We start from the raw sequence: 24,497 nt of genomic DNA, 5'->3' as shown, positions 1-24,497 counted from the left end.
CCGTATTTATATCAGACGACAAAATAACGCTTTGTACAGAGTAGTCACAATTATGCCTTTTATTGAACTAGGCGAGTTATTTCACGCCCGAGAATATAATTGTGTTGATAGCACAATTATTACAAAGAAGTTGTAGTTTTTTATTTTATTGAAGGTGAAAAAGCTACGTCAGCAAAGTCAAGTTTATTTTTAATTATCTGTAGGAAAGCATAAGGCTTCAATTTAATCTCAATTAAAGATTGCTGTTTTGGATAAAGTATAGTTTAACTACTGATGTCCACCATGTTTTTCCAACAGCGTCACCACAAGTGTAGATATTATACATAGAAAGTCTTTATTGCACATACAGAAAGAAAACACAAATTAACAAAACAAAAGGTAAAAAAATAGATATGCGCAAAGGCGGCCTTATCGCTTGAAGCGATCTCCTCCAGACAACCTTATATTATGTATAGATGGAACGCATTAGTTTAGAAACCATGCTTATTCACGTGTGTTTAAGCGAAACACAGTTCCAAATCATGTATATAAAAAAAGGAAGGAATCCACCATAGTTTCCGAGCAGTTTTTTCCAAATAATCCATCTTGTCACACCGATACACTGGCTAACTTACGAGCATTAATGGAACATACTCGAAGGCATCTTCTTTTAAATAAACAAATCGGCTAAAAAAACGGTAAAAAAATATTCTAAACATTCATAAAAAACGTATCGAATAAGAAAGTCCCATCTGTTTAGTCCATAACCTAACTTTATAGTATATCTATTTCATCGATTGTAAGACATAGATTTATTCATCTTTCTATAAAGTGGTTCACAATTTTCTGAACGTGTTAAGGAAAATATAACTACTAATTATGAATGAAAAATTATGAGACTAATTATGAAATAACGGCGTAATTCACCCTGAAGTCCTGACGAAATCTTACACCCTTAATTTACCGCATAATTATTCCGATACCCATTTGTAAAGTATAACAAAACAGAATAAGCCCTTACATTTTGTTAATTAATACTAGTCGTTATTCTACTCGGACCCCTAGTAGGGAATTTAAAGGAGAACTGGCAGTAGATCCGCTGCTATTACTACTATCTACTGCGATTACTTACGTGTCTGCCCAGCGTGGTGATTATACCTAACGTTGATTATACCTAACGGTGATTATATAACAAACCCTCCCGTCGGAAGAGGCCTTAGTCCAGCAGTTGACTAGTATAAGCTGTTGATTAAGGTGGGCAAATTAACTGGGTCACTGTCAGCAGCGTGCACTGGGTTTCTTACCAGGATACCCTGGTAAGAAACCCAGTGCACGTGCAAACATCAGAAAAATTGCATAGAACGGCAAAAATCCTCCTCTTATACCAGTTATATATAAATTTTAGAGTAGGAAGTGCTTTCGTGCATGTATTAATTGCACGCCACTGGTCACCGTACAAAACCTCTTATACAATTTTATAATTTTGATTAGTGTTTTTACCTACACGTGGAGGAAATATCAAATATATATTTTTTTTAAATGCATATAATAATTACGGAACCGACAGTATTTGAACCTGCGACTCTCTGGCAATCGAGGCCTAACCGCTTTGGCCACTAAGCTACGGCTTTCCTGCCGCCGATGCCGAAATTAGTATATTATATACCTTTTTATTTTAGTCTTATAGCGACTGTAGTTCCATCTAGTAGGAAACATTGTAGTTCCCCTTTACAATTATTCCCTGATAGAGTTATTTTGTTTACAAAGCGTATACATAATATTATTGGATAGAAGCAATGTATCCTATACTTATATACTTTGCGGAACTCCATGATATATTATGAGAATTAAGCTTAATTTGTTATACTCCGCGAAAAGCAGGAGAATCTTTATAGTGTGATGTTTAAACTTATTCATTACAAAGTGTACGTAACTTTAAACTTATTCATTGCTAAGTCAACATCTCCTTAAGATGCTCCGGAAGCGAAACGTGCGTAGAGGATACATTGCCCAAGATCTGTTAAGTGTGAAGTATAAAGATTGAAGAAATTATAAACTACGCCCATACAGATTCTCCTGCTTCTCGCGGAGTATAGCAAATTAAGCTTAATTTTCATAATACATAATATTATGTTTCTGTGCAATAAAGTGAAAACGGAGGAGACCTCTTCATGCAGAGTTTTCTTTCTTCAATTTTATAGTCATAATACCTGCCCTAAGTATGTTGAAATTGCCATTTCCGAGCGTCTTTTATAACATTAGGGGAGAGGTTTAAAAAGGTTGTTTATAATTTCCCTCCAGAGATTTTCTAATAAGGATCTAAAAAAGGACGTTTCAAATAATTGAACTCGTGATGCACGCAATAGCTTGAACATTTAAAAGTTGCAAAGATCAGCTCTGAATTAATCTGGATATGCCGCACATCTAACTTTTGAAAAATAAGAAAAAGTGGTTTACCACTCTATTGTTACATTTTTTTCGTAAAGTTAGTAAATAATAAAAAATTTCGTAACTATAATTTCATAATATGTGCCAGATATTTTATTTAATTGATTTGCATTTTTTTAAAAATGTGGTGCTTAATATTATTCAATTTATTAAATAGTTTTCAAGAAATGTTAAAATTATATTTGATTCACAGCAAATGCTCACGACATTGAGTGTGTATTTTGATATAAATATGAGTGTATTATTTACACACTTTAGTATTGTATTGAGACTCAGACGCCGTAAATAAAATATATCCTTATTCGTTATCACTATGAAAATGAAAATGAAATTGAAAAAAATGCTTTATTGTCATAAAGAATAACAAAACAGAATCAAAAGTACTTAAACATAACACATAACATATATACAAATTTTGTTTTATTTTGCACAAATAAAAAGTGTACCTTTTCTCCGAACTAGTTGAGACTGTGTCTCGGAAAACCGGGAAAACTACTACTACTACTATTCTAATTGGATTTGTAATGGTTATGGGACAATGCATGCACAATGTTAAAAAGGAATAGGTCCTATAAAATTAGAGATGCGAATACAATCCGTTGAACTTAGGCATAATATAATAAAGTAACTAACAAACTAATTAAATCATCAACTAGTATAGTTTTTGAGATAGCAACTAGCCTTTATAAATGCAAATTTAAACATAAGCTTAGAGAAAAAAACCTGTTACAGTATAATGTCGTAGTATCTATTTACAGAAATTATAATTTGTAATTTTAACCCAGGTGCCGTTTTTTATTAAAACAGTATGACAAGAGAGTTAAATGACTAACATTCATAGGGCTAGTAAAATGAATAAGTTAATAAAAAAGGAAAGGCCAATAAAAAAATACAATGCGGAGTACTAAATATAAAATACTATGGACTCTTGGAGCGAATAATTTTCGGAACCCTTCTAGCTTTAGTTTTATGTCAAGAATTTAATTCACCATCACCTCAATATAATCAAACACAAAATGAAGAAAGTTTTGACTTTAAAGCAAACTTAACTATGCCGTCCAAACAAAGTGAGTTAGACACTCAAGATACCGTACCTAATTATCTATCCATTATAATCGGACACCATAACAAAGTTGGTTTGGCCCCCAATACCGTTTATAGGAATCATATCCAGATTTCACATATGCGCCAAGAGATAATTATGGATACTATTTTCTCGTCCCATTCGTGTGAGATGAGATGAGGATAGATGACCTGATAAAGACGCTTGTTTATTTTTATGTACTGCTCTAGTCCTTCTTAGGATGAAGCTTTGTCAGTGGTTTTTTTTTATTCCACTTCAAGTTAGCCCTTGACGGCAATCTCACCTGGTGGTAAGTAATGGTGCAGTCTAAGGATGATAGCGGACTAGCCTATGGGTTATGCAAGTTATATTTAACCTATAACCCAAATCGGTTTTCACGCTAAATCACACCGGAATGCTTAATCTCTTTGCAGAAAGTGTTTGTCGGTAGGGTGGTAACATCTCACGTAACTGACACTGCCGGGAATCGAACCAGGACATCCACGGACCTCCGAGAACACAGCGCCACCACTGCGCCAGGAAGATTACCAGATACATAAAAGCGATAACAGAAAATGGAAAAAAAATCCCGTGCGTTCTCACATTGGTTCGCATTTTACAAAATTCACTCCTGCTCTTTCACAAAAGCTACGCTTGTGTGGCGGAATTGAAATTAATTAGCAGTTTATATTCGTTTCACGCTTGATGCGACTCCGAAGGCATCCAAGGCGGTTAGCAACCAAGGCGTCTGATAAGAAAGCCAAGAGTCACTCTGGGAGGTTTGAAGAACTGTGTTATTTACTAAGAACCCGAGTGACAGGATTGGAGATGTGCAAGATGGCTCGGAGACTGAATGAGATTGGAGTTTGAATAGGAAGCGAAAACTCATGAAGATACAACCCTAATAATTAGCAGGTTCATTTTGAGTGAATTAAAATGTTTAGCTATTTTATTTTATCTATTTGGCCCTGAGCCGTCATACGTTTGATAAACCCTGGCTCCCTTTTTAAACGCGGTGGAGCGTTGGATCTACTTATACAGTGTTTTGTCAAGTTCTGACATTTGAAAGGTGCTCACAATATACTGCATAATAATTCTGACGTTATATCACGTTTTTTTAAGGTGTTCGATTGGTGGATATACCGACTTTCTATTTCACGCTCTGACCTTTGAAAGGTACTGTCCGTGTGTACACAACTGCATAACCTAATGTGACGTTAAGAGTCGAATTCTGTTCAGTGTTTGTACTATCAAAAGGATGAGCTGAAGAATTGTAGGTGAATATAAGATTTAATACAATCCATTATACTCCAATGTTCTAAACTCGAAAACGACTCCACGATTACGAGCGAGCATATCTTTAACTAAGGGTACTGTATCAAAAGCTCACTCCTTTGGTAAGTACGGTAACTTTTATTAGAGCACACCAACAAAATTCCTCGTGCGATGAAATATTTTCCCAAAATGACTCGCATTACACAGAATTGTTCCCCCGTAAACGGAAAGCTGCGCAACTGTATAACTCGTGTGGCTGAATTGAAATTAATTAGCAGTTTAAATACCTACCCACGCTTTACACAATGAACCACCTGTCAATATAGTTAAGGAAAATCTCATGAATGACGGCTGGCTTTTGTTCGTTTAAAACTGATTTTCTTTAGCGATAATGTGCTTTGTTCAATATCCAACTTCTAAGAACGGTAGACATCCACTGGATGTGAAACGCAAATGACAAGAGTTCACGCTGCAAACAGACCTTTTTAGTAACAGAGCTTCTGACAGACCTCTTCCGTCGAACTACCGCCATGTTTATTTTTGCAGCTAAGCAGGATTACTGTGTCTCAGCCTGAAGAGGGGGTTTCCCGTTGAAATTAACTAATTTATTGTGAACAGGAGTTAAACAAAACAATATAGATATAATTACTAAAAAAAATCGCATACCTTGATCCGTTGCTACATCTTTTGATGGTAACAATTCTATCCATATATCTATTAAATAATGCATACTTACTTCATCATTATAGTGTAACGATTTAATTATTATCACTATTATCACTGTCAAGATGATGATATCTAAATTGTTAGCAAGAAATAATTCTCTTGAGACAACATCAATTTATCATTTGTACAGTGATGGTAAACTAATATTTCGTCTATTACGACAATGGGCTGTGACGCAGGATCCCAAAGTTTTCGCTGTTAATGTTGAAGTTACCGGTGCCACAAAGGCGTTTTGGGCAATGGTGTGAAAGACAATGCCCATACTTACTGGCATGATAATGGAAAGGGCGACTGTTTGATATTTTGCTAAAGGTTTGTTATAGACTAGTCTTGCATCTGCAAAAGGAGTTTGCAGATTCCGGACAAGTATGCTGAAAAACTACTTACTCGTTTTTGTGAAACAGAAAGGCAAAAAACTCGAGTTCGACAAAAAATTGTCAAATGTCCGCTTTTTTCTTTATTGTATTGAAACGCGTTTCGGCTAAGTTTGAAAATACAAAAAACTATTAAAACATCAATCAATTAATGGGTAGCCTTAAATCACCGTTTGGGATTTTGATTGCATCTCTGTACTAATAGGTAATAATGATAAAAAAGATTTTAAATTAATTAATTTAATTGATTGCAATGTTGGCAATAGTGGTACGAATTATACTATTAATTGCAACGGTAAAGAAAAAAAAAAAAGATACTCATGCAGCGAATGTTAGCCCTACTGGACTTAATGCATGTTCGACTACGGATCCATTCCTAATAGTGCCAAGTCATACCAATGTGTTAAATAATGTATTCAAATAAATTACTACTATTCCTATTAATGAGGACAGATATAAATAAAAAAATAAAGAAACTACGACAAGACACACCGCCATCTAGCCCCAAAGTAAGCGTAGGTTGTTTTATGGGTACTGAGTTGCATATGAATATTTTTGATAATAATATACATAAATAGCTAGTCATAATATACAGATAACTACATTAGTGAGAAACAATTCTGTTACGCGCTAAGGTACGCAAACTTCTAAACTAAACTAAACTGACAAGTGTAATAAATTAATTAATTAAAAATTTCAAATCCCCGTCTTTCAATATGGTGTACATTATTCTACTAGCCCATTTCATTTCTTACCCATATTTAAGAAGTAGTGAAATAATATGTAATCCGCCATGTGCCTCAAAAACGCAAAATCAAAATCAGGAAAAACGATGCCGCAGACAGACACACACTTACCACAAACACACAGACACACATAAACGTCAAACTTTAACACCCCTCGTTATTTATTCACGGGACACGTAAATTTACTTTATTTTAAAGATTTGTTGTGAACAAAATTGGACATTAGATATTTAATAATAATAGATGATTCGTGTGTTTCGAATAAAATAATATAAACAATTTTATTCGCTATAATTAAGAACTTAATTAAAATTCAATTACGTTCAATTTTCCTTTCAGAAAATCACGTCTCGAAGATTAGTAAAAGAGGTCAGTACACTCAAACCGTACCGATTACCTACTTTATGAACAATGGTATTATTATTTTTATTGTACTAAAATATATGAGAAACCTAAACTAGTTTTTGCGAGCGACTTAGTCCGCATTTTATTTCAGTTTAATAGTAATCACGCAAGAACCGTTAGTAGGTACCAGGAATAAAAAGTCCATCTCCAGGATGCAAACTATCATTATTAAAAAAAGATTGGTTTAGTTGTGTCTTATTTTCAGTATTTTTAAAAATAAATCCTTGCAGATTTTCGGAGAAATGGACTCACGTCGCTAAGGCACACAAGCAAGATGCATTATACTAACCAACTTCAAAAAAATTTACCTTTTAAATCAATGATTTCCTCAAATCTGAAACCTCTGAATAAAAGGAGTATTTGACGTTCATTTTATCATTCAGGAATCGTGGTCTAACTATTATTTCTGTTTGGACTATGGTTGTACCATAATAATCTTGTACAATAAAAAAAAAGGAAACCAAACAAATAAAAAATACTTATCGGTACGCACGTGTTTAAGTGGTGTATATCCAAGTGATTTTTTTTCACTCTCATCTAAAATGGGAAGTAATGAGACAATTAGAAATAAATTACGAATGAAAGTGGATTCCTCGAGATAAGATTATTTCGAGATTACTGCTAGGCTGAGATGAAGATTGATTACCTTCATACATTTTAAAACGTAAAAAAGAATTGAATATTTCCATAATTTGTGAATGAAATCTGTGAAAGATTATAAGCGGATTACGCTAAAAAGTTCGGAAATTAAAATTATATTGTATACAATAATATTGCAAACTTGCAAATTTTGTTTGTTTATTTATTTATTTGCAAATTCTTTAGTGCGTTGAAAAGTTCATATATATAGACTTGCATAGCTTTTTTCATACCGTGAAAACGCCCAGCGCACGTCTCACTTTACACCCACAGAATGTTGCTAGCTCAGAAACTTTTCCAGCTTTCATATTTTATGGTGCACGCTTAGAGCATTTTGAAGTAAAATAATTATTGTCATCTGCTAAATGGTAAGAAGTGACTAGCCGTTTGTTCGGGAAACCATTCTAAAGTGGAGTGGTTTTTGATGCTTCAATATTAGTCGTGCACACGGTTTCTTTATGTTCTTAAATCCTGGATATAGCCTGCATCCTAGAGACACACATAAGGTACTTTTGCAGACGAGAAATAATTTTTGCCAAAAAATATTACCTACATATAGTATTTTTTGGATAGGTACACCCTAATGAACTATAAATATATACATGCTATATATGTTAGGCATTACAATTAACGACCTAGTCAAAAAAATATACCTACACAGAAAATTCCATAAAAATCCGTTGACCCGTTTTGGTACGGTTGCCACCACGGTAATGCGAGACTCATAGAAGAAGATTTGTCCAAAAGTATAACAGCCAGATTGTGTTATTTTACATACTTATACCTACTAAATCGAAACGAATAGAAAATCGCAAATTATGTATATACTTGAACTCGCTTGAAAGCAAAAGTAATGAGGCACTGGAAAATGGATTACCTACCTATTGTTGAAAATTGTTCAAACAGTAACGTTAGGGGTAGAAATGCTTCATTTAGTTGTCAAGACTGGATTAAGATGAATTGCTGTGTTATTTTATGTAATTAAGGTTGTCTTCACTGGTTTATAACATAATCTATACGTAGTGCACGCTATGGAATGTACCGGATTCGATTTACAGGTCTGATACATTTTGATATTCATTATTTTATAAATCACAAAGGTATGTTGGAGTGGTTATACTTTGGCTAGGTATGTGTAGGATACCTTATGAAATAGTCCTTTTTCCAATTATATATTAAACCGATCCGGGAGGCCACTTACCGGGTAAATTTAATGTGTTTTCAAACAATCCAGGAAATCATTGAAATATACCTCAAAATTTCATCCAAATCGTTCCAGTCGTTAAAAAGGAGTTAAGTAACAATATATTGGGATCGCCAGTCGCCATAGTAAGTAATTTACCATCGGTAAAGCAACAAAAAAAAAATAAGAAAAAAAAAGCCAGTTATGTACCTTACGATACGTAGTTCAACATGCTATTTATCTATCTATTGATATCTACTAGACAGTCAACACCACTGCCCTAGATACCTTTGTAGCAGGCTGCAACAAGCCTTTGTAAACTTACTAAAGTATTGCTCTACGATTTCTAAAATTATTTTTTTCTAAGAATAACGTTACATGATATAGCTTCAATGAGGTCCACATATGAATAATTAATCGAGCACACTTAGCTCTGTAGCATACGCGGTTAAAAATATAGGATAGAAAGTGGACTGTAACAATATAAATATAAGAAGTATAAATAAACCTGTAGTGCCGTTTACGAGACTGCATAAAAATAGGCTACATTCAAGCGTTATTAATTATTTTACCACAAAATGCCGGATGAAGTATTTTGAGATGTCCCTCAATAAGTTCAAAGTAGTATATAAAACGTAAACCTAACGCTTACCTATAGAAAAACGCTATTATTATATTACGGATGATTACATTAAGGTTTAGATTACATGAATGAAGCATTGGTACTGATTGCTCTAACTTCACAGCTAAATATTAATTTGACTGAAATAGTGATAGCGAAAAAAAACCGGGCCAGTTTTATGTAAGCTCTTCTTAACCAGGTCGCGTTTGGAACCCTTTAGTTTTAAGTTTACAATAGTTGTTATCACCATCGTCTCACAGTAATGGTAACATATAGTTATAAACGTTTCTTATGTACCTTTATAGATAAAACATCACAAATATAGCGCATTTTCCCGAAAAGGCAAGATTCAATTGCATTATTTTATTTTTACATAGATGGTTCTTTACACATAGTAAAACCATGAAAATATTCGGAAAGTTTCAAACCTTTAGGATTATGGCTACTTCATCAGTCGCCAGAGAAAATAATGGAATTTAATTATGTTCTCTGTTGGCTGATGAAGTCGTTGGGATTTCTAGGCAAATTGAAATCTAAAAACTTTGTAAACTGGCAGAACTTATCTACAAAAATATCTCAACCCCGAAATTCAAGCCTAGAATTGAATATCATGTAACACTTTTTAATTATAATTTAATAATAGACACAAACGTTAATTCACACACATATAAAAGCCATTAAAATTAGTTAAAGTTGCAATTTTTTTTAGGATATATATATGAATCAGAAATAAGCGTTATTTGAAGGTATAACACCCTCAACCTGCTTTTACCTCCTGCTGGCTACAGGCCTCCTCTCTCATAAGGGAAGGAGTTGAAGAGCTTGGACCCGCCTAGCTGCTTAGATGCGGGTTGGTGGGCTATAACGACTATTTTCACAAGTAATTGATAATAGCAGAGACCGACGGCTTAACGCGCTCGCCGAGGCACGGGATACTTAGAATTCTTTAACAGAAAAACCCAATACTTAAAAGTTTTGGCCCGACTCGGGATTCGACCACTAGAAAAAATATTCGATTTTGAGTTTCCCGTCAAGTTAAGTTATGAAATTTACAAGAATTTTTTTTAATTAAATTAAAATAATTCGCTTCGTGACTATTTATGGTCCATATAAATAAATCGATGGGTTATCTGCTCTACATCAGTTGGTACATATATAATTACTATTGAAATCAAATTCAAAATGCATTTATTTCAAGTTAGCCTTATATTCTCTCTGCTTGTCGTGACTCTACTACCGGTTCGGAAGGCAAATTCTACCGAGAAGAAGCCGGCAAGAAACTCAGCAGTTGCTTTTTCCAACATCAACAATTTACATTTTATATTTTAACATTCAATTTAAAATGAATGTTTTTAAGAAATTCATCAATTATATATTAATACTCTTAAATGTTTATTATCTCGCTGTAATACATGTGTTATAACATATTCTATAAACTTATGCATTGGTAGGTCCAAAATTATCTTAGAAATCATATTATAAAAGCTTATACTCAATCCTACAAATGACTTCAGTACCTTTCGCCAACGATATGCAGATGACACTTATTTATGAATATTTCTTGTAAGTCGACTGTTTATATCTTCTTTTTGTTTAGGATTAATATTTTGTCTTACAAATTGACTGTTATATCTTAAGCTTTAAGATTTTTCTATCTCAGACGCTCTTTTGTTTTCACATGCTGGCTCATTATGAGAGCGGAGAACACCTGCGATGGCGGTGATAACCGGAACCGGAACACGAAGGTCACAAGAAAATGTATATTTAAAGTCTACCAACCTAAAAATATAATAGGTAGGTATCTACTATCAAACCGGAAATATCATATTTAAATATTTGTTTTTGTTGAAACTGAACCATACATATAAATAAAATGACCATATCGTTAATTAATAACATTTTAGTTATTTTAGAAATGCGGTTTTTTTTATTAAATATTTTTTGTTGTTGATATAATTCATTGCTTTATTTCGGTTTCTTGTTCCAAACACCAAGACGTTATTAAAATCTACGTGTGCCAGTTCATTCAAGTTGTGAAAAGCACTCGAGATATTAATGGCTCAGGAAAAAGTCAAGAGGTTATAGGAATGAAATAAATAAAAATCGGTTGATTGAAAATATTTTGCAATTCTTCTAAAGCGACTAGAAAGCAAAAAAAAAATTAAAACATAACATTTTGATTTTTATTTAGGTCGGTTATGAAAAGCTACAAAACTAACCTACGCCGAACTTCAGTATGCGTAAATATTCAATTTATTTCTTTACTTTTAGGTACATTTGAATTAAAGATTGTTTTGATTTTAGATTTCATTTCCAAACAATTTATTGTACTAAATCACAAGAATAATTCTCTTCGATTAAGATATAATAAATAATAGCTGAGCTTTTTGAGACAGAGCTTGTCCGGTTAAGTACTACCACCAAGCATATTTCTACCACCAAGCAGCACCGGTCGAAAGGTGTGGTTGCTGGTCTAATAACAGGCACCCCGTAACCCCTACGTCTCGGATTGATGGACACAGGACTTTTTTCTTGCAAGTGTAGCTCTGTTTATAGGCGATGGTATTACACTTACTCTAAAGTTGCTTGCTCCGTCAATTATTACTATAAAACAAACCTGGGAGGTAATAACATTTTAATAGAATCTATTACAGAACTTCCAAAAAATAATTTAAAAAAAAAGAACACTTTTTCTGAAGACATATTGCTGTTCAAATTACTCTAGCTGCCTGCAGTAGCAGATTCAAAGTTCAAAAAGAAAAAAATGCATTGAAAAGCACAGGTAGCGAAAGTAACGAGAAAGTATGACAAAAGAGTCTCCAATCTCCTGAATACCGATTATTGTTACAAGATGCCGAAAAGTGAAGTGGTAATTTTGGGTGACAAAGTTTAGTGTGTTCCATGCACTTCAAATTTACTACATTAATCAGTTAAGGAAGAATTCTGATCCAAGGCCAAGAACCGAGTACCTTTTTTTTCAGCGTGGTGGAAAAGCTTTATTGCTACCTCCGAACCTTGGGCAGGACTTTAAAGAGGGTATACCTAAACTAAAAACCACCACGGCATGTCCATCTTGTTGGCTTTGTTAGACGCTCGGGGAGCACCGTTGTGTACCTCCCGGACGAAGAACCGAGTACCTACTATTGAGAGTTTTTTGCGATCAAAGCGATATTTTCGATGAATCAGTTCATTTGAATATACCCACTATACGTAATCTACATTTACATTGTCGATGATTATTATTTAGAGCACGAAAAATCGAGAACCAAGTTGTCTTTCACGACTTTTGAATTTCCCAACCTTACCAACTAACACTTATATAAATAGATGTTAACATTTTGTGTTTTTAAGTCTATCATGTCGTTCCCATCGACGCTACGTCCAAATATTGAGATAAATTAATGAACCTTTTTAATATGTCAAGCAAAATCAATCAGTAAATCAAGTAAAATATTTTTGTGCACTAAAAATTCCTTAGCCGAATACCCAATTTTGTAAGAGCCATTTCATTGCAGGTTGGCATGCAAAAATATAAAGATATGAGCACTTACGACATCGATGATGTGATGCAGCGAGACGCCGAAGGTCACAAGCAGAGGATGTGATGAGTTTTCCACTGGCCGAACAGATGCGTCGTACCTCTGCATCAGGTGTCGGATAAGATTATATTCTTCATCACAGCACGACGCTCCTGCAAATAAGGTAGAATTCTGTAAAGCTCTTAGATACTTTACCTACCTGTACTCTACCTTTACCCAAGTTCACATTGTAACTTACAAGAACAGACAACCTTAATAGCCCGAATACTTAGGCTAATCTTGAGTTTAATGTTTGGCAAAAAATAGAAGCGTATTTTAACAGCCGTCAGAGAAAATTTCGGGAGATAACCGTCGATACGCAAGTGATAAGTTTTTTTTTCTGACCTGTGGGGTAAGAAGACTGAGACAAGCGTTGAAAATTGTGTATAAATTGGTTTAATGACATTAAAGTAATATTTTACAAGACGTGAATAATAAAAAAGTCTGGAACTTATTAACGTATTATTTTTACCTTTACTAAAAAACGAGAAAACTTCCGTTGAATTTGCTGTCGATTTTCTCAGTTCATACTTCTTTTGAATAGTAAATTTTGGTAACCGAATTTAAACGACCATAACTTCATAATTTTCCATACTTAATTTTGAAGTTATCTAAGTACGTGACTGGCAATACAAATTCTTTGTCGGTGTTTGTTGCGTTTTCGCTTGACCACTATCGTACCTGACGTTGATGTTGAGTGATGATCCAAACTTGGAAGTCTACGATAGAATGGTTTTAGCAAGAAGAGGATCCTTATTTGGATTATATTCAATAGCGTCATACTTTATTGCTGACTGCACAGAATGATTACGCCATAACCGTAAACGATATCATTTAAAATTTATAAAAGGAAATAAAACATGAACCTACTTATATAAACCTTGTATAATAAGGTGTATAATGTGAAGTAATATGTAATATTATTATTTATGTTTAAAGCAGTATTACCAAAGCTGTCTTCCCAACCAAAATTCCTTAAATCCAAGCTAAAGTTGTTGAGCCAAAGTCCGTTTCTGCGGTTATATAATATGAGCAGCGACATGTGTATGCACTTTTGCTGACATACATATGAGTTTCACAGCTAGTGGCAATACAATACATATTCTGTACAACCACTAAGGAGTTTAGGAGGTGTTTTAGGAGTTAAAGAGTTTAAACGCGACAAAAGGTAGTGAATGGATTGGCTCCTTTTTTAGCTAGCAAAACAAAGTCATGTAGCAATATGGTAGGTTAAGTAGCTATCTAAAGAGATGATTTTAGAGTTCTGTACGAACAGGGTAAACGGAACTCTATTAATGTAACTCTGCTGTCTATCTGTCCGTCTGCTTGTCACAGATCTCTAGATGAACCAATTTCGATATCTCATGTTATCCTAAAACCGAATATTAATTTAATTGTTTCCAAGCCGAATTATTAATTAATTATTAATTATTTTCCAATAAATAATTTAACCAAATAAACAGTTATTTAACTGAATTCTACAGTGTTAAACGATATTTATTTTTTTAAATTAATGATTGAAAAGTATTTAAGTTTTAAAAGACACACAGTAAAATTACGTAAGATTTGGCTCTAACTAACTCTGTTATATTGACGCTAAACTAAATTGTCAGCTTAAAGTATTATTAGGATGGCAATTATTTAAATCAATTTGGTTTTCAATTTGCGTACGCTTAGGTATATCATGTTTACAGTAAGAATACATATCTAAGTAATAAATAATATATATTTTCTTTTGGATTTAATGGTAATTTCAATTCTCTTTAAGTTATATTATCATAGTCTTTATTTGCTTATCTCCACCGTATTTTTTGTTTAAATCTTTTGTCATATATTTGAAATTAAAGCATTTATTATTATTATGTTATGCAGTATAAAGATTGCATCCATAACACAAGAACAAAATACTAACAAATTTACCTAAGATTCGTTTAAGCAAGCCCTCGTTCTGTTCTCCAGCAACTTTCTTAAGCTAGCAGTAAAACTTGGAAATCTAATTGCAATATTAATCCCGACCCGAAAACATTTACCCACCTAATAAATATTCAATCAAGGGATAAACTACGTTAATCTCAGTTTGAGTGTTTGAGAAAACGTGATATAATCGAGGTTGAAATTTTATATTAGTGTCAGACTGCAATTACATGTGATAGAAATAATTGATGATACAGCATGTTTAGCCTAGAAGATGCTTATTCACTCTTGATTTTAAGGTCTCTACATTATAGGAAGCTCTACCTATAGCGCGTTTCAGGAATGAGTAGTATCCGATGGTAGAAGTGAGAATGAGAAAAATCAAACGTCAATTAGTAGTAGGGCAGACACCAAATAAGCGCAGTTCCGGAAGGCCGTGGCTCTGTCTAACCGACACAAAAAAGAAGGAGGTTATCAATTCGGTTGAATTTTTTTTTATGTTTCTTACCTCAGAACCCAGTTATTTTCAGATAAAAATCAGTTTAAATTTTCATTTCCTATAGTTTTTTGTTATTTACACACTTTTGAGAACTTTATGAAGAACGGTCAGGCAGGAAACGGTTCCTGCACGGTTTCCTCATGATGTTTTCCTTCACCGTTGAAGCAATTGATATTTTAAATGAGAATTAGAGGTATGTGTTGGGACACGAACTTGACTCCCCGAAAGTAAAGTAGTCTTCTTTACTTTCGGGGAGCCCAGTGGCTATCACTGCTTCACGTCAGTCAAGAACTCCCTTGTCATCAAATAAACACCGGGCTTAAAATCCTTGTCTAGCACACTAATACTTCTAAACTGGATATGATGTTACGGAAATTCCTTAAATTAACGGCTGAAAACTTCTAGAAAACGACGCAAGCTTTGGTTCTGGCTCTTGCCAAGTCTATCCAAGAAAATCTACAAAACGCTTGTGAATTAGCGACACTGAAGTCACTTTATAACAACTTAAAACACATTAAGCACTGCATTTCTTCTGGCAAGTGACTTTATAGAATAAATGGATTTGATACAGCTGACACAGAGATTTTTCTTCGTTTGAGTCTTCTAAATATGCTTTTAAAAATTTTACCGTTTCCGTAATGTTTCCTCATACTGTGTTTTTTTTTATTTTTGTGTCTATAATTGATACATGCATCTACACATCTTCATATAGCGTTAGATTTCTTTGTTAACATTCCTGATGGAGGCCAAATTCTCCTGTAAACCTACAAGGTTGTTCACCTAAATTTATTACCCACTAATACTCGACTAATACTTTTGACGGCCGACTTTCTGAGTCGTGGCCGTGGGTTCGATTCCCACAACTGGAAAATGTTTGTGTGATGAACATGTTTTTCAGTGAGTGTTTTTTTGTATATTATAAGTAGTTCTGTGTTTTATATTCGTAAAAAGTATTCATCAGCTATCTTAGTACCCATAACACAAGCTACGCTTACTTTGGGGCTAGGTGGAGATGTGTATAATGTCGTAGTATAAGTTTTTTTTTTATATTTGTTGTAACTCCCTATTTTTTGTGATAAGGAATGAAAAGTTTTTAGAGAAGATGAGACCGTGGTAGGTCCCCGAGGCGGTTATATGCGATTGGCTATGTTTGCGAAGTTCGAGGTCAAAGGTGATAAGTAATTCAAGCTCGAATTAGTATATTATACACGCATATAACATACCTCTTGGAACTTCAATTCTGAGCCGATTTTTGAAATGTTTTACAAAAAGTTTCATCGCCTGTACAAGTAATAGTATTATGACGTTGAAAAGTTTGTTTTTTTTGTTTGTCAACCCGCAGAAAACGCGACGCACAATTAGTGATATTATAATATTGCCCTTTGTAGGAAAAAAGAAGCATTAAATGTGTTAAATCTAAAGAAATAATTTACCTAACAATTTTCTATCTTTTTCACACAGGTCTTCTCTCTCTCAATTTAATCATTCTAAGCCTACGAGAGGGATTAAGAGCGTTGTCCTATTAGGTATTATTTTAAGATATATAGGATTAGGTACAATGATAAATTGGACATTTATTTGGCAATAAATTAAAAATTCTTTTGCGCGAGTTTAGCTTAAACGAAAAGAATAAATAAATGTAACACAAAGTTTTTTTAATAAGCGACACATCACATAGTTTAAAAGTAATAAAACTGACTTGCGAAAACCCGAAAAAATAATGACCAGTTTTATGAGCAGTAGATAAAAGGCTGTCCCAAATTTAGCGAAAAAAGACATCAGGGCTAAACTTCGAGAACCCAGCTAGATTAATGTCGTTATAAGAATAATATCAAATTACATAGAGGATTATTTCATATTTTACGTGTAGTTATTTTACGTGTAGGATTATTTCATATTTTACGTAATATCCAGGTTTGTAAAAACATAAGGTCGCAATACTAGCAGCATACCTATGCCAATGAAGTAATATGCAGGCCTAGTATTTATGAAAATTAAAAACTTGTTCTTTTAGAGCAGTTAATAATTACACAAATATAGTTATGATTGACATTATTTTTTGGTTATTTACATATTGAACTGAAATATATGTTACTTGAAATCACATAATATAATTATTTCTCCAAAGGCTCTATGAGTAATAATACTTTTAATACGTAGTGTCTAAGTAGGTAGTTACCCCATTTACAAATGCACTTATATAATATACAACCTACCTTTCTTCTTTTTATCTAACATTATATTTTAATTCACTTCATAAAAAATTGTCCTAGTAAAACCTATTAGAACTCAAAGGGAAATGATGAAACCTATTAGACTCAAAATGAGATGATGATTATGAGATTGCGATTTATCAATTTGAGATGGAACTGCTAATACATAATATATGTTAGGTACTTCTTACAGTAATTGACACACAGTATTAATAGAGCTATTAGTGACAGCTCCTCCGGGGAAATACTAGCTCTATTGTTGTAATGCTGTGTTCAGGTCTGAAGGCCGTGGGTGTGTCATTACAGGCATATGAGGCTAAACACTTATGCCTCAGTTTGATGGACACAGAGCGGCACGTTGTAGAACGTGTTCCATGCATGGCCTGCGAAGGTTTGCTCTCTTCGGCATCAGGTGGGCCATCTGCTTGGTCTGCCAATTATTAGAGGTACTATGTAAAAATACGTCAAACAACTTCATACAACGCATAAATCTTCAATATGTTCGCTTACCATACCCTTAACACGTGGAATGAATTATGCTGCTATACAAGAACAATTTTATTAAGAAGATTTTCTGCCACTGCTGCTATTTTGTTTACCAACTTGTTTATAAATCGAATTAATACTTTTGTATAGGTGCTTAATTGAAAAAAACTTTTTTAATAATTTTTATCTCACAATGGTTAAGTACGTTAAATTTCTCATATATAGGGAAGTTAGATGAACCACATATTAAACTTTTAGCTTTTATCATACACCTCTGAACTTTCCTTGCCTTTCGGGCCATTACATCCTAAGACTCGGTGGAAACAGGTTTCTTTGTCAGCGTTTTCGTATCGATTTTCCATTAATTTTAACAAGAGTTCTCCCTTGTTAAAATATGTCAAATGTTGTGAGTCACTGTTTGAAATTTACATAATATTTTATATTTGGTGTTCTATTCACAAACTTATCCATAACTACGGATAAGTAAGTTCAAAGCCTCTCGGCGTTATGGTGGACTCGAAGCACTTCATGGTCATCATATCAACTTACTACAGGGCACGAGTCTCGTCCCACAATGAGAAGGATTTGGGCCGTAGTCCACCACGCTTGCAACGTGTGGGCGGGAATATGGAGACCTAATGATCAACTTAAGTCACCGACTAGCTCAACAAGACCAAGGATGTATCAAAGTTACTGATTGATGCGGTCCCATGGTTCTAGGATGACGAACCCACACTAGAAGGTCTGGTCTGGTCTTAAAGCCGTGGCTAGTTACGGACAGAAACGTACCACCAAGCGATTTAGCATTTCTTGATATAACTGCCCCTAGCAGGTGAGCCCGTCACTATCTTTAGCTGTATCTTCACTTACCACCCGGTTAGATTGCTGACAAAGCCTAACGGATCGTTATCACTTCAACGAATTGATGTCTACTGCTGGATAGGTATTTTGTAGAGAGTTCGAATTCACAGTACTGCGCCGCTTGTGTCCAGTGGCTCCCAGCGACTCCTTTGCTGTCGTCTGTCCACCTCCTTGGGAGTCGACCAACGTTGCGTTGACTGGTACACTCCCAGCATCGTTATCTCCAAAAGACTGACTGGTAGAGGAAAAAAAGTTGAAAAAACTACTTCAAACTAGTCGCAGGGAGTAGCTGGACACAAGTTGCATCTTGATTGTGGATGTAACCTAGCTGTATATTTAAACCTGCAGCGGATTTTAAGTATTTAAATCGAGGAGTTTGAGAGAAAATAACTATATGAATTCATCAGCATAAAGAAATGAAATAGAATAACAAAAGCAGAGATCACAATAATAGCACATTCACGATTTTTTTACATTATATCACATATCTACAATTGATGGTTTCGATTTTGGCGAACGATGTGATTGAAATATGGAATAAGTAATGTTGAATGATATATGAATTCACACATAAACGAGGGCACAAAACGAGAACCCACGACTTTGACCCTGAGAGCTACCAAAATGATATTCTAGTAGCTCTCAGGAAAAAAGTCGGTTTTGACCAAGATGAAACCAATAATCGGTGATAATCGGTGGTTAGGATTTCGGCCTACGTTTCAGTGGGGCCAAGTTCGATCCCCGGCACCGTTCGGAGTAATTTACGTTTTAAGCAATTAAAGAGAAGTAAAATATTATGAGGAAATGTGCATGCCAAATACGATTTTCAGTAATAAAGTATTCTTTTGTTTTATGGTTAAGTGGCAGATTGTTTAGTACAGGCTTCATGCAATAAACCTTATAGGCCCGATTAAAATAAAACCTCGTCCTTAATATCAACGATTATACCGGCCAGCCAAAGCAAAAAGGCAAAGCGCAGATCTGCAAGGTTTGAAGGGCCGCAGGTTTTGTAGACTCCACACGCCCTTGAGAACATTATGTAGAACTCTCAGGCATGCTGATTTACTCGCGATATAATCCTCCACCATTAACTCCGAAAAGTGCAGAGGGATCAAACTCGGTCCCCCGTGAAAGCCGTTAAAGTCGTTACCATTTTTTAGGCTATCACCTTTTTCATTAGGCTACTACCTGCTTTTTATCAATAACTATAGATACTGATAACTAAGATATTTTTGGAAAACGTGGAAGAACACTTCAGAGTCACACTGGTGTGACGATTTGTGACCACGAGACCGCAATAAAATTGAAAAATATTAATAAATAAAAACAACTGCTAGATTTTTTTTTTCTTGAATTTTGTTTATTGTTATATTCTGAACATTTCACTCAGCGGAGCCACATAAAAGATCTTTACCACTGATTACGCTTAATAAGCACTTTGTAGATATAATAAAGTTATCTGGCCTCAAAACAGTGTAACAGACACCCAATTCCCGCAAATGAAGATTGAAGTTAGCCCTAAGCTCTGGTTCTTTCAGAGTCTTTCTAATTCGTTTCGGACACACTCTACTAAAACGTGACTAACATCCTCGATGGCATTGCACTCTGAGCATAAGGCGGAACCGATTTTCCCACTAGAGAGGTGTGCAAATCCATTTAGGGGCATGCCTGGAGCAAAGTCTTATGGCTAATACAGTACCTCTACTCAATTTAGCAAACCACTGTGACACTGAAAGATATGGTTTTATACCAAATGCCCTTACTGAGAATTGCTAGGTTTCTTACCGAAAGAACCTTGCTAACAAAGAATTGGTACAGTCACTACAAACAACGTTGACGTTTCAAAAGTTCTACTTGAAAAAAGAAATGGTATATGTTTGATTTTATTGGCACACCTAGCATATAGTTCGTTCGCTGTTAGTTTGCTGAAAACCCCGGGCGTTGGCTACTGCAAAGACTTGGTACGTATTGTTAATCCTCCGCATACTTATTGGTTTATGTCCTGCTTATATATGGATAGTGATCCAACGCAAGTCGGGGACTAATACTTCGTATTACTCGTACTTCGTATTTGATTTTCCTTCATTTTATTATTGTAATTAATGTAAAAAAAAAAGAAATAAATGAGACTTAAATGATTAAAACATATTCATTCATTTATTTATTTCCGCATAGACGTGATATAATTGCTGAAATAGCCTGTGGGTGCACTCTAAACTGTAAGACCGGAAGAACATACAGTAATGAAAAGGTCTCTACTCAATTGGTCTAACTTGAGAACCCATTCGTAGCTCGAAGTTGTTTTATTAACACCCAAGCTTTGTAGATCAGGTCTAGATTTTATTATTTTGCTTAAGTTTAAGGTTACTTTGAGTAGACATTTCACTTTGTCTATACGTCACAATAAAATATGGTTGACTTGTTTGACACGGGTCGCAGGCAAGTAATGCTTATACAATTCGTTGAAAGGAAAAATTTCCGCCAAAGAATGTTAACTTACAAAAACAATTCGGTATTAAATCAAGACAAAGCGAGTAACAAATTGTACCCTTTTATAGTAAAGCTATTATGACTGAAGGTCTTCAACCAGCTAACGAATAGAAACTTTAATGTTCACGGTTTAAGGACATCATGTTGACACATTTAACAGCGGTTATATGAAACCTCTTGCCTTAGTTTTGTTTGAGATTTCAATATTTTGACCCAATTATATAAATTTTAAGCGACCACAGTTCAGATCATAAGAACGCTCATAGTCACTCAGCGGGCGATGGAGAGAGCTATGTTAGGAGTATATCTACGTGATCAGAAATGAGGAGATTCGTAGAAGTAGTGTTACCGACATAACTCAAAGAGTCGCGAAGCTGAAGTGGCAATGCGAGGGGCACATAGCTCGGAGAACCGATGGGCATTCGGGCCCCAAGGTCATGGAATAGAGACTTCGAACCGGCAAACCCAGCGTCCGACGAGTTGGACATCAAACGAGTCGCTGCGAGCCGCTGGAAGCAAGCGGCTCAGGATTTTTGAAGTTCCTACAAAAGACCTATGGCCAGCAGTGGACAATCAGTTAAAAAAAAAAGTTGAAGTGATGATGATGATAAATATTGTCCTTATCTTCATCACGAGGTCTTAGGTTCGGATCCTGAGTCATGGCCATGTAAAGTCTACTAATGACACAAATAACATAAAATGACTATGTAACTTGGCCAGCGTGGTGTCCTTGACCTTGACTTGACAACTTGACAACTTGAACCTTTTATCATTATAGGATTAGACACTGTAGTGTGTTGAAAATGATGATTGATGACGATGAAGTAAAAATTAATTTGTCGTTGCAAAAGCAAATAAAAAGCGAGTGTGGCTTTAAAGGAAAAATGCAAAGGTGTATTCCTGAAATTTTACAGAATCATGATGCCGAGTGTCGACACAGCGCACATTGTTTCACGAACAGGGCTTTGTATTTGACGGATACGAATACAAGGGTCTGACTTCTGAAACAGGTCAACACTACAATGTTTGCGGAGTATTAGTGATTTAATTGGTTTGGTGAAAACCAATGATGCGGGCCGGGATGATGAGGGTAGTGCGGGCTAGTTACCACCGCAAATCGGTCGTTTGTACCGGTAAAGCAATGTTTACCCAAGTCGGTAACTGAATGGATGACCTACTTCAGCAGGGCTAGCACCGGCTGGAGACAAAAATTATATCCCCCGATTGTATCCCCTTATAGCGGATTTAATTAATGTGCCCTGCTTAAGCACGGGAACATGGAAGAGGAGAAGTTTTCCCCGTTTATTATTTCACATATATTATTTGGATATATTTCTTCTTTCTACAACCTCAATTACCATAGGCCTTAAAAAAATATATCCCCCTTTATATCCCCTAAGAGTAGGTATATCGGTCTAATTTACGTGTCCACCTGCCAAATCAATGCAACAGGGAAAAGGATATACGTATATTATTTTGAAAGGTATAGTTTCCGTACGCAATGCACGGAGAGCTGATAAAGCTGTGGGGGAAGATAAAACTTTGTTGCTGATGGTAATTGATTATGTATTCTAAGTTGATAGCTGGGCTGTTAACGTTATGGCAGTTTAGTATATTTACCCCTAACCAGTTTCTTCGCGGCATCATACCCGAACTCTAAATCGCTTGGCGATACTAATAATGGCGTCTTTGTCAGTAGTGTGGCAACTAGCCACGGCTGAAGCCACCCACCAAACCAAAGTCCTTTAATTAATTAAAATCCTGTAGAAACTCAAGTCAGTTAAAATTCAGTAGTCAATTTTAGTTGCGTCTGTTCGTAGGATTGCCTCTTGAGAGGCACAGTCGATTAGCAACATTGGATAAAACATGTTAAGGATAATTTTTTGTTTGAATCTTCGGAAATTTAGTAATGCCTATTCTATTCTGTTTTGTTTGTGGATTGACAATATTGTTCCTACGTATTCATATTCATTGCATAGATATATACAAATTATTAGTATGTATATATATTGTGTAGAAGTTTATTATATATATATATATATATATATATATATATATATATAATATATCTAGTATATTAATAAGCACCACCTACCTCTCGTATTGAGCAGTGTTTTACGCCTTCGTTGCCTGGAAGAGATCTCTATGTAGCGGTAAGGCCGCCTAATTGTATTATACTTCGTGTTAACTAGTTTTTTTATAATTTTTCCTGTATTTTTATGTGGTGTACAATAAAAGTGTATTCATTCATTCATTGTCATAGGATTTTTTTAAATAAACTTTGCTAAAGTTGCCCTTTAACATGAGTTTTATCTGCTTACTGTTCAAACAAACCTGATCTCGGAGAGCTTCTTAAGATGCTGATTATTCCAAAACGTGGCCCAATGTGACGAATATACTGTTGTTTGCAACTTGTCCGCTATTATTGTGGGTTTTCAAAAATCCCGCAGGAACCCTTTGTCTTCCGGGAATAAAGTGTATCCTATGGCATAATTGCCGTCTCCAGGATACTATTTCTATGCAAAATTTCACTAAGACAAGTTAAGCGGTCGAGCATTAAGGTAATAAATGCTATTATTGTAATGCTGCGGACAGGGCAAAGATAAGGTTAGCCAGCGGCTTTTCCGGGATAATCAGTTTTTATCTCCTTTAGGAGGCAAGCTACATGTGTGGCAAACATAGGTTTTGCTACCACCGACAAAAACGAAACGCCAAGGTATTGAGCGTTCGGGTACGACACCGCGTAGAAAACCGATTAGAGATATATCCGTTTAATGAAACTGCCATACCTCTACTTCCATCTTATCTATAGGTGAGATTACAGCCAAGGGAACATTGGCTTGCTTGGAATATTTTTGAATTCAACTTGTTGTGGAATTCAAAAAATAATCCAAGCAAGCCAAGAAGTGCGAATATGAAAACCTCGGTAGCAGTTTATTTTAGTGACTTTTGAAGTAGATAGATACTTTGGGGGCGCTAGGACTAGCTCTTTTTGA

General features: G+C 34.9%; 1 protein-coding gene across 1 annotated transcript in view; it reads right to left on the bottom strand.

Moving 5' to 3' along the window:
• LOC120632349 (neuronal acetylcholine receptor subunit alpha-10-like) overlaps window positions 1-13,122 on the bottom strand; it is a 36,812-nt gene extending 23,690 nt beyond the window's left edge. The window contains exon 1 of the mRNA XM_039902205.1: window positions 13,012-13,122. Coding sequence (XP_039758139.1) covers window positions 13,012-13,107 — 96 coding nt within the window. The 5' untranslated portion in view covers window positions 13,108-13,122. The remainder of the gene's footprint in view (window positions 1-13,011) is intronic.
• Between the last annotated feature and the right edge of the window lie 11,375 nt (window positions 13,123-24,497).

The sequence above is a fragment of the Pararge aegeria genome, chromosome 2, assembly GCF_905163445.1.
Source record: "Pararge aegeria chromosome 2, ilParAegt1.1, whole genome shotgun sequence".
NCBI lineage: Eukaryota > Metazoa > Arthropoda > Insecta > Lepidoptera > Nymphalidae > Pararge > Pararge aegeria.
The sequence above is the reverse complement of the archived record's forward strand: the minus strand, read 5'-3'. Positions and strand labels throughout refer to the sequence as shown.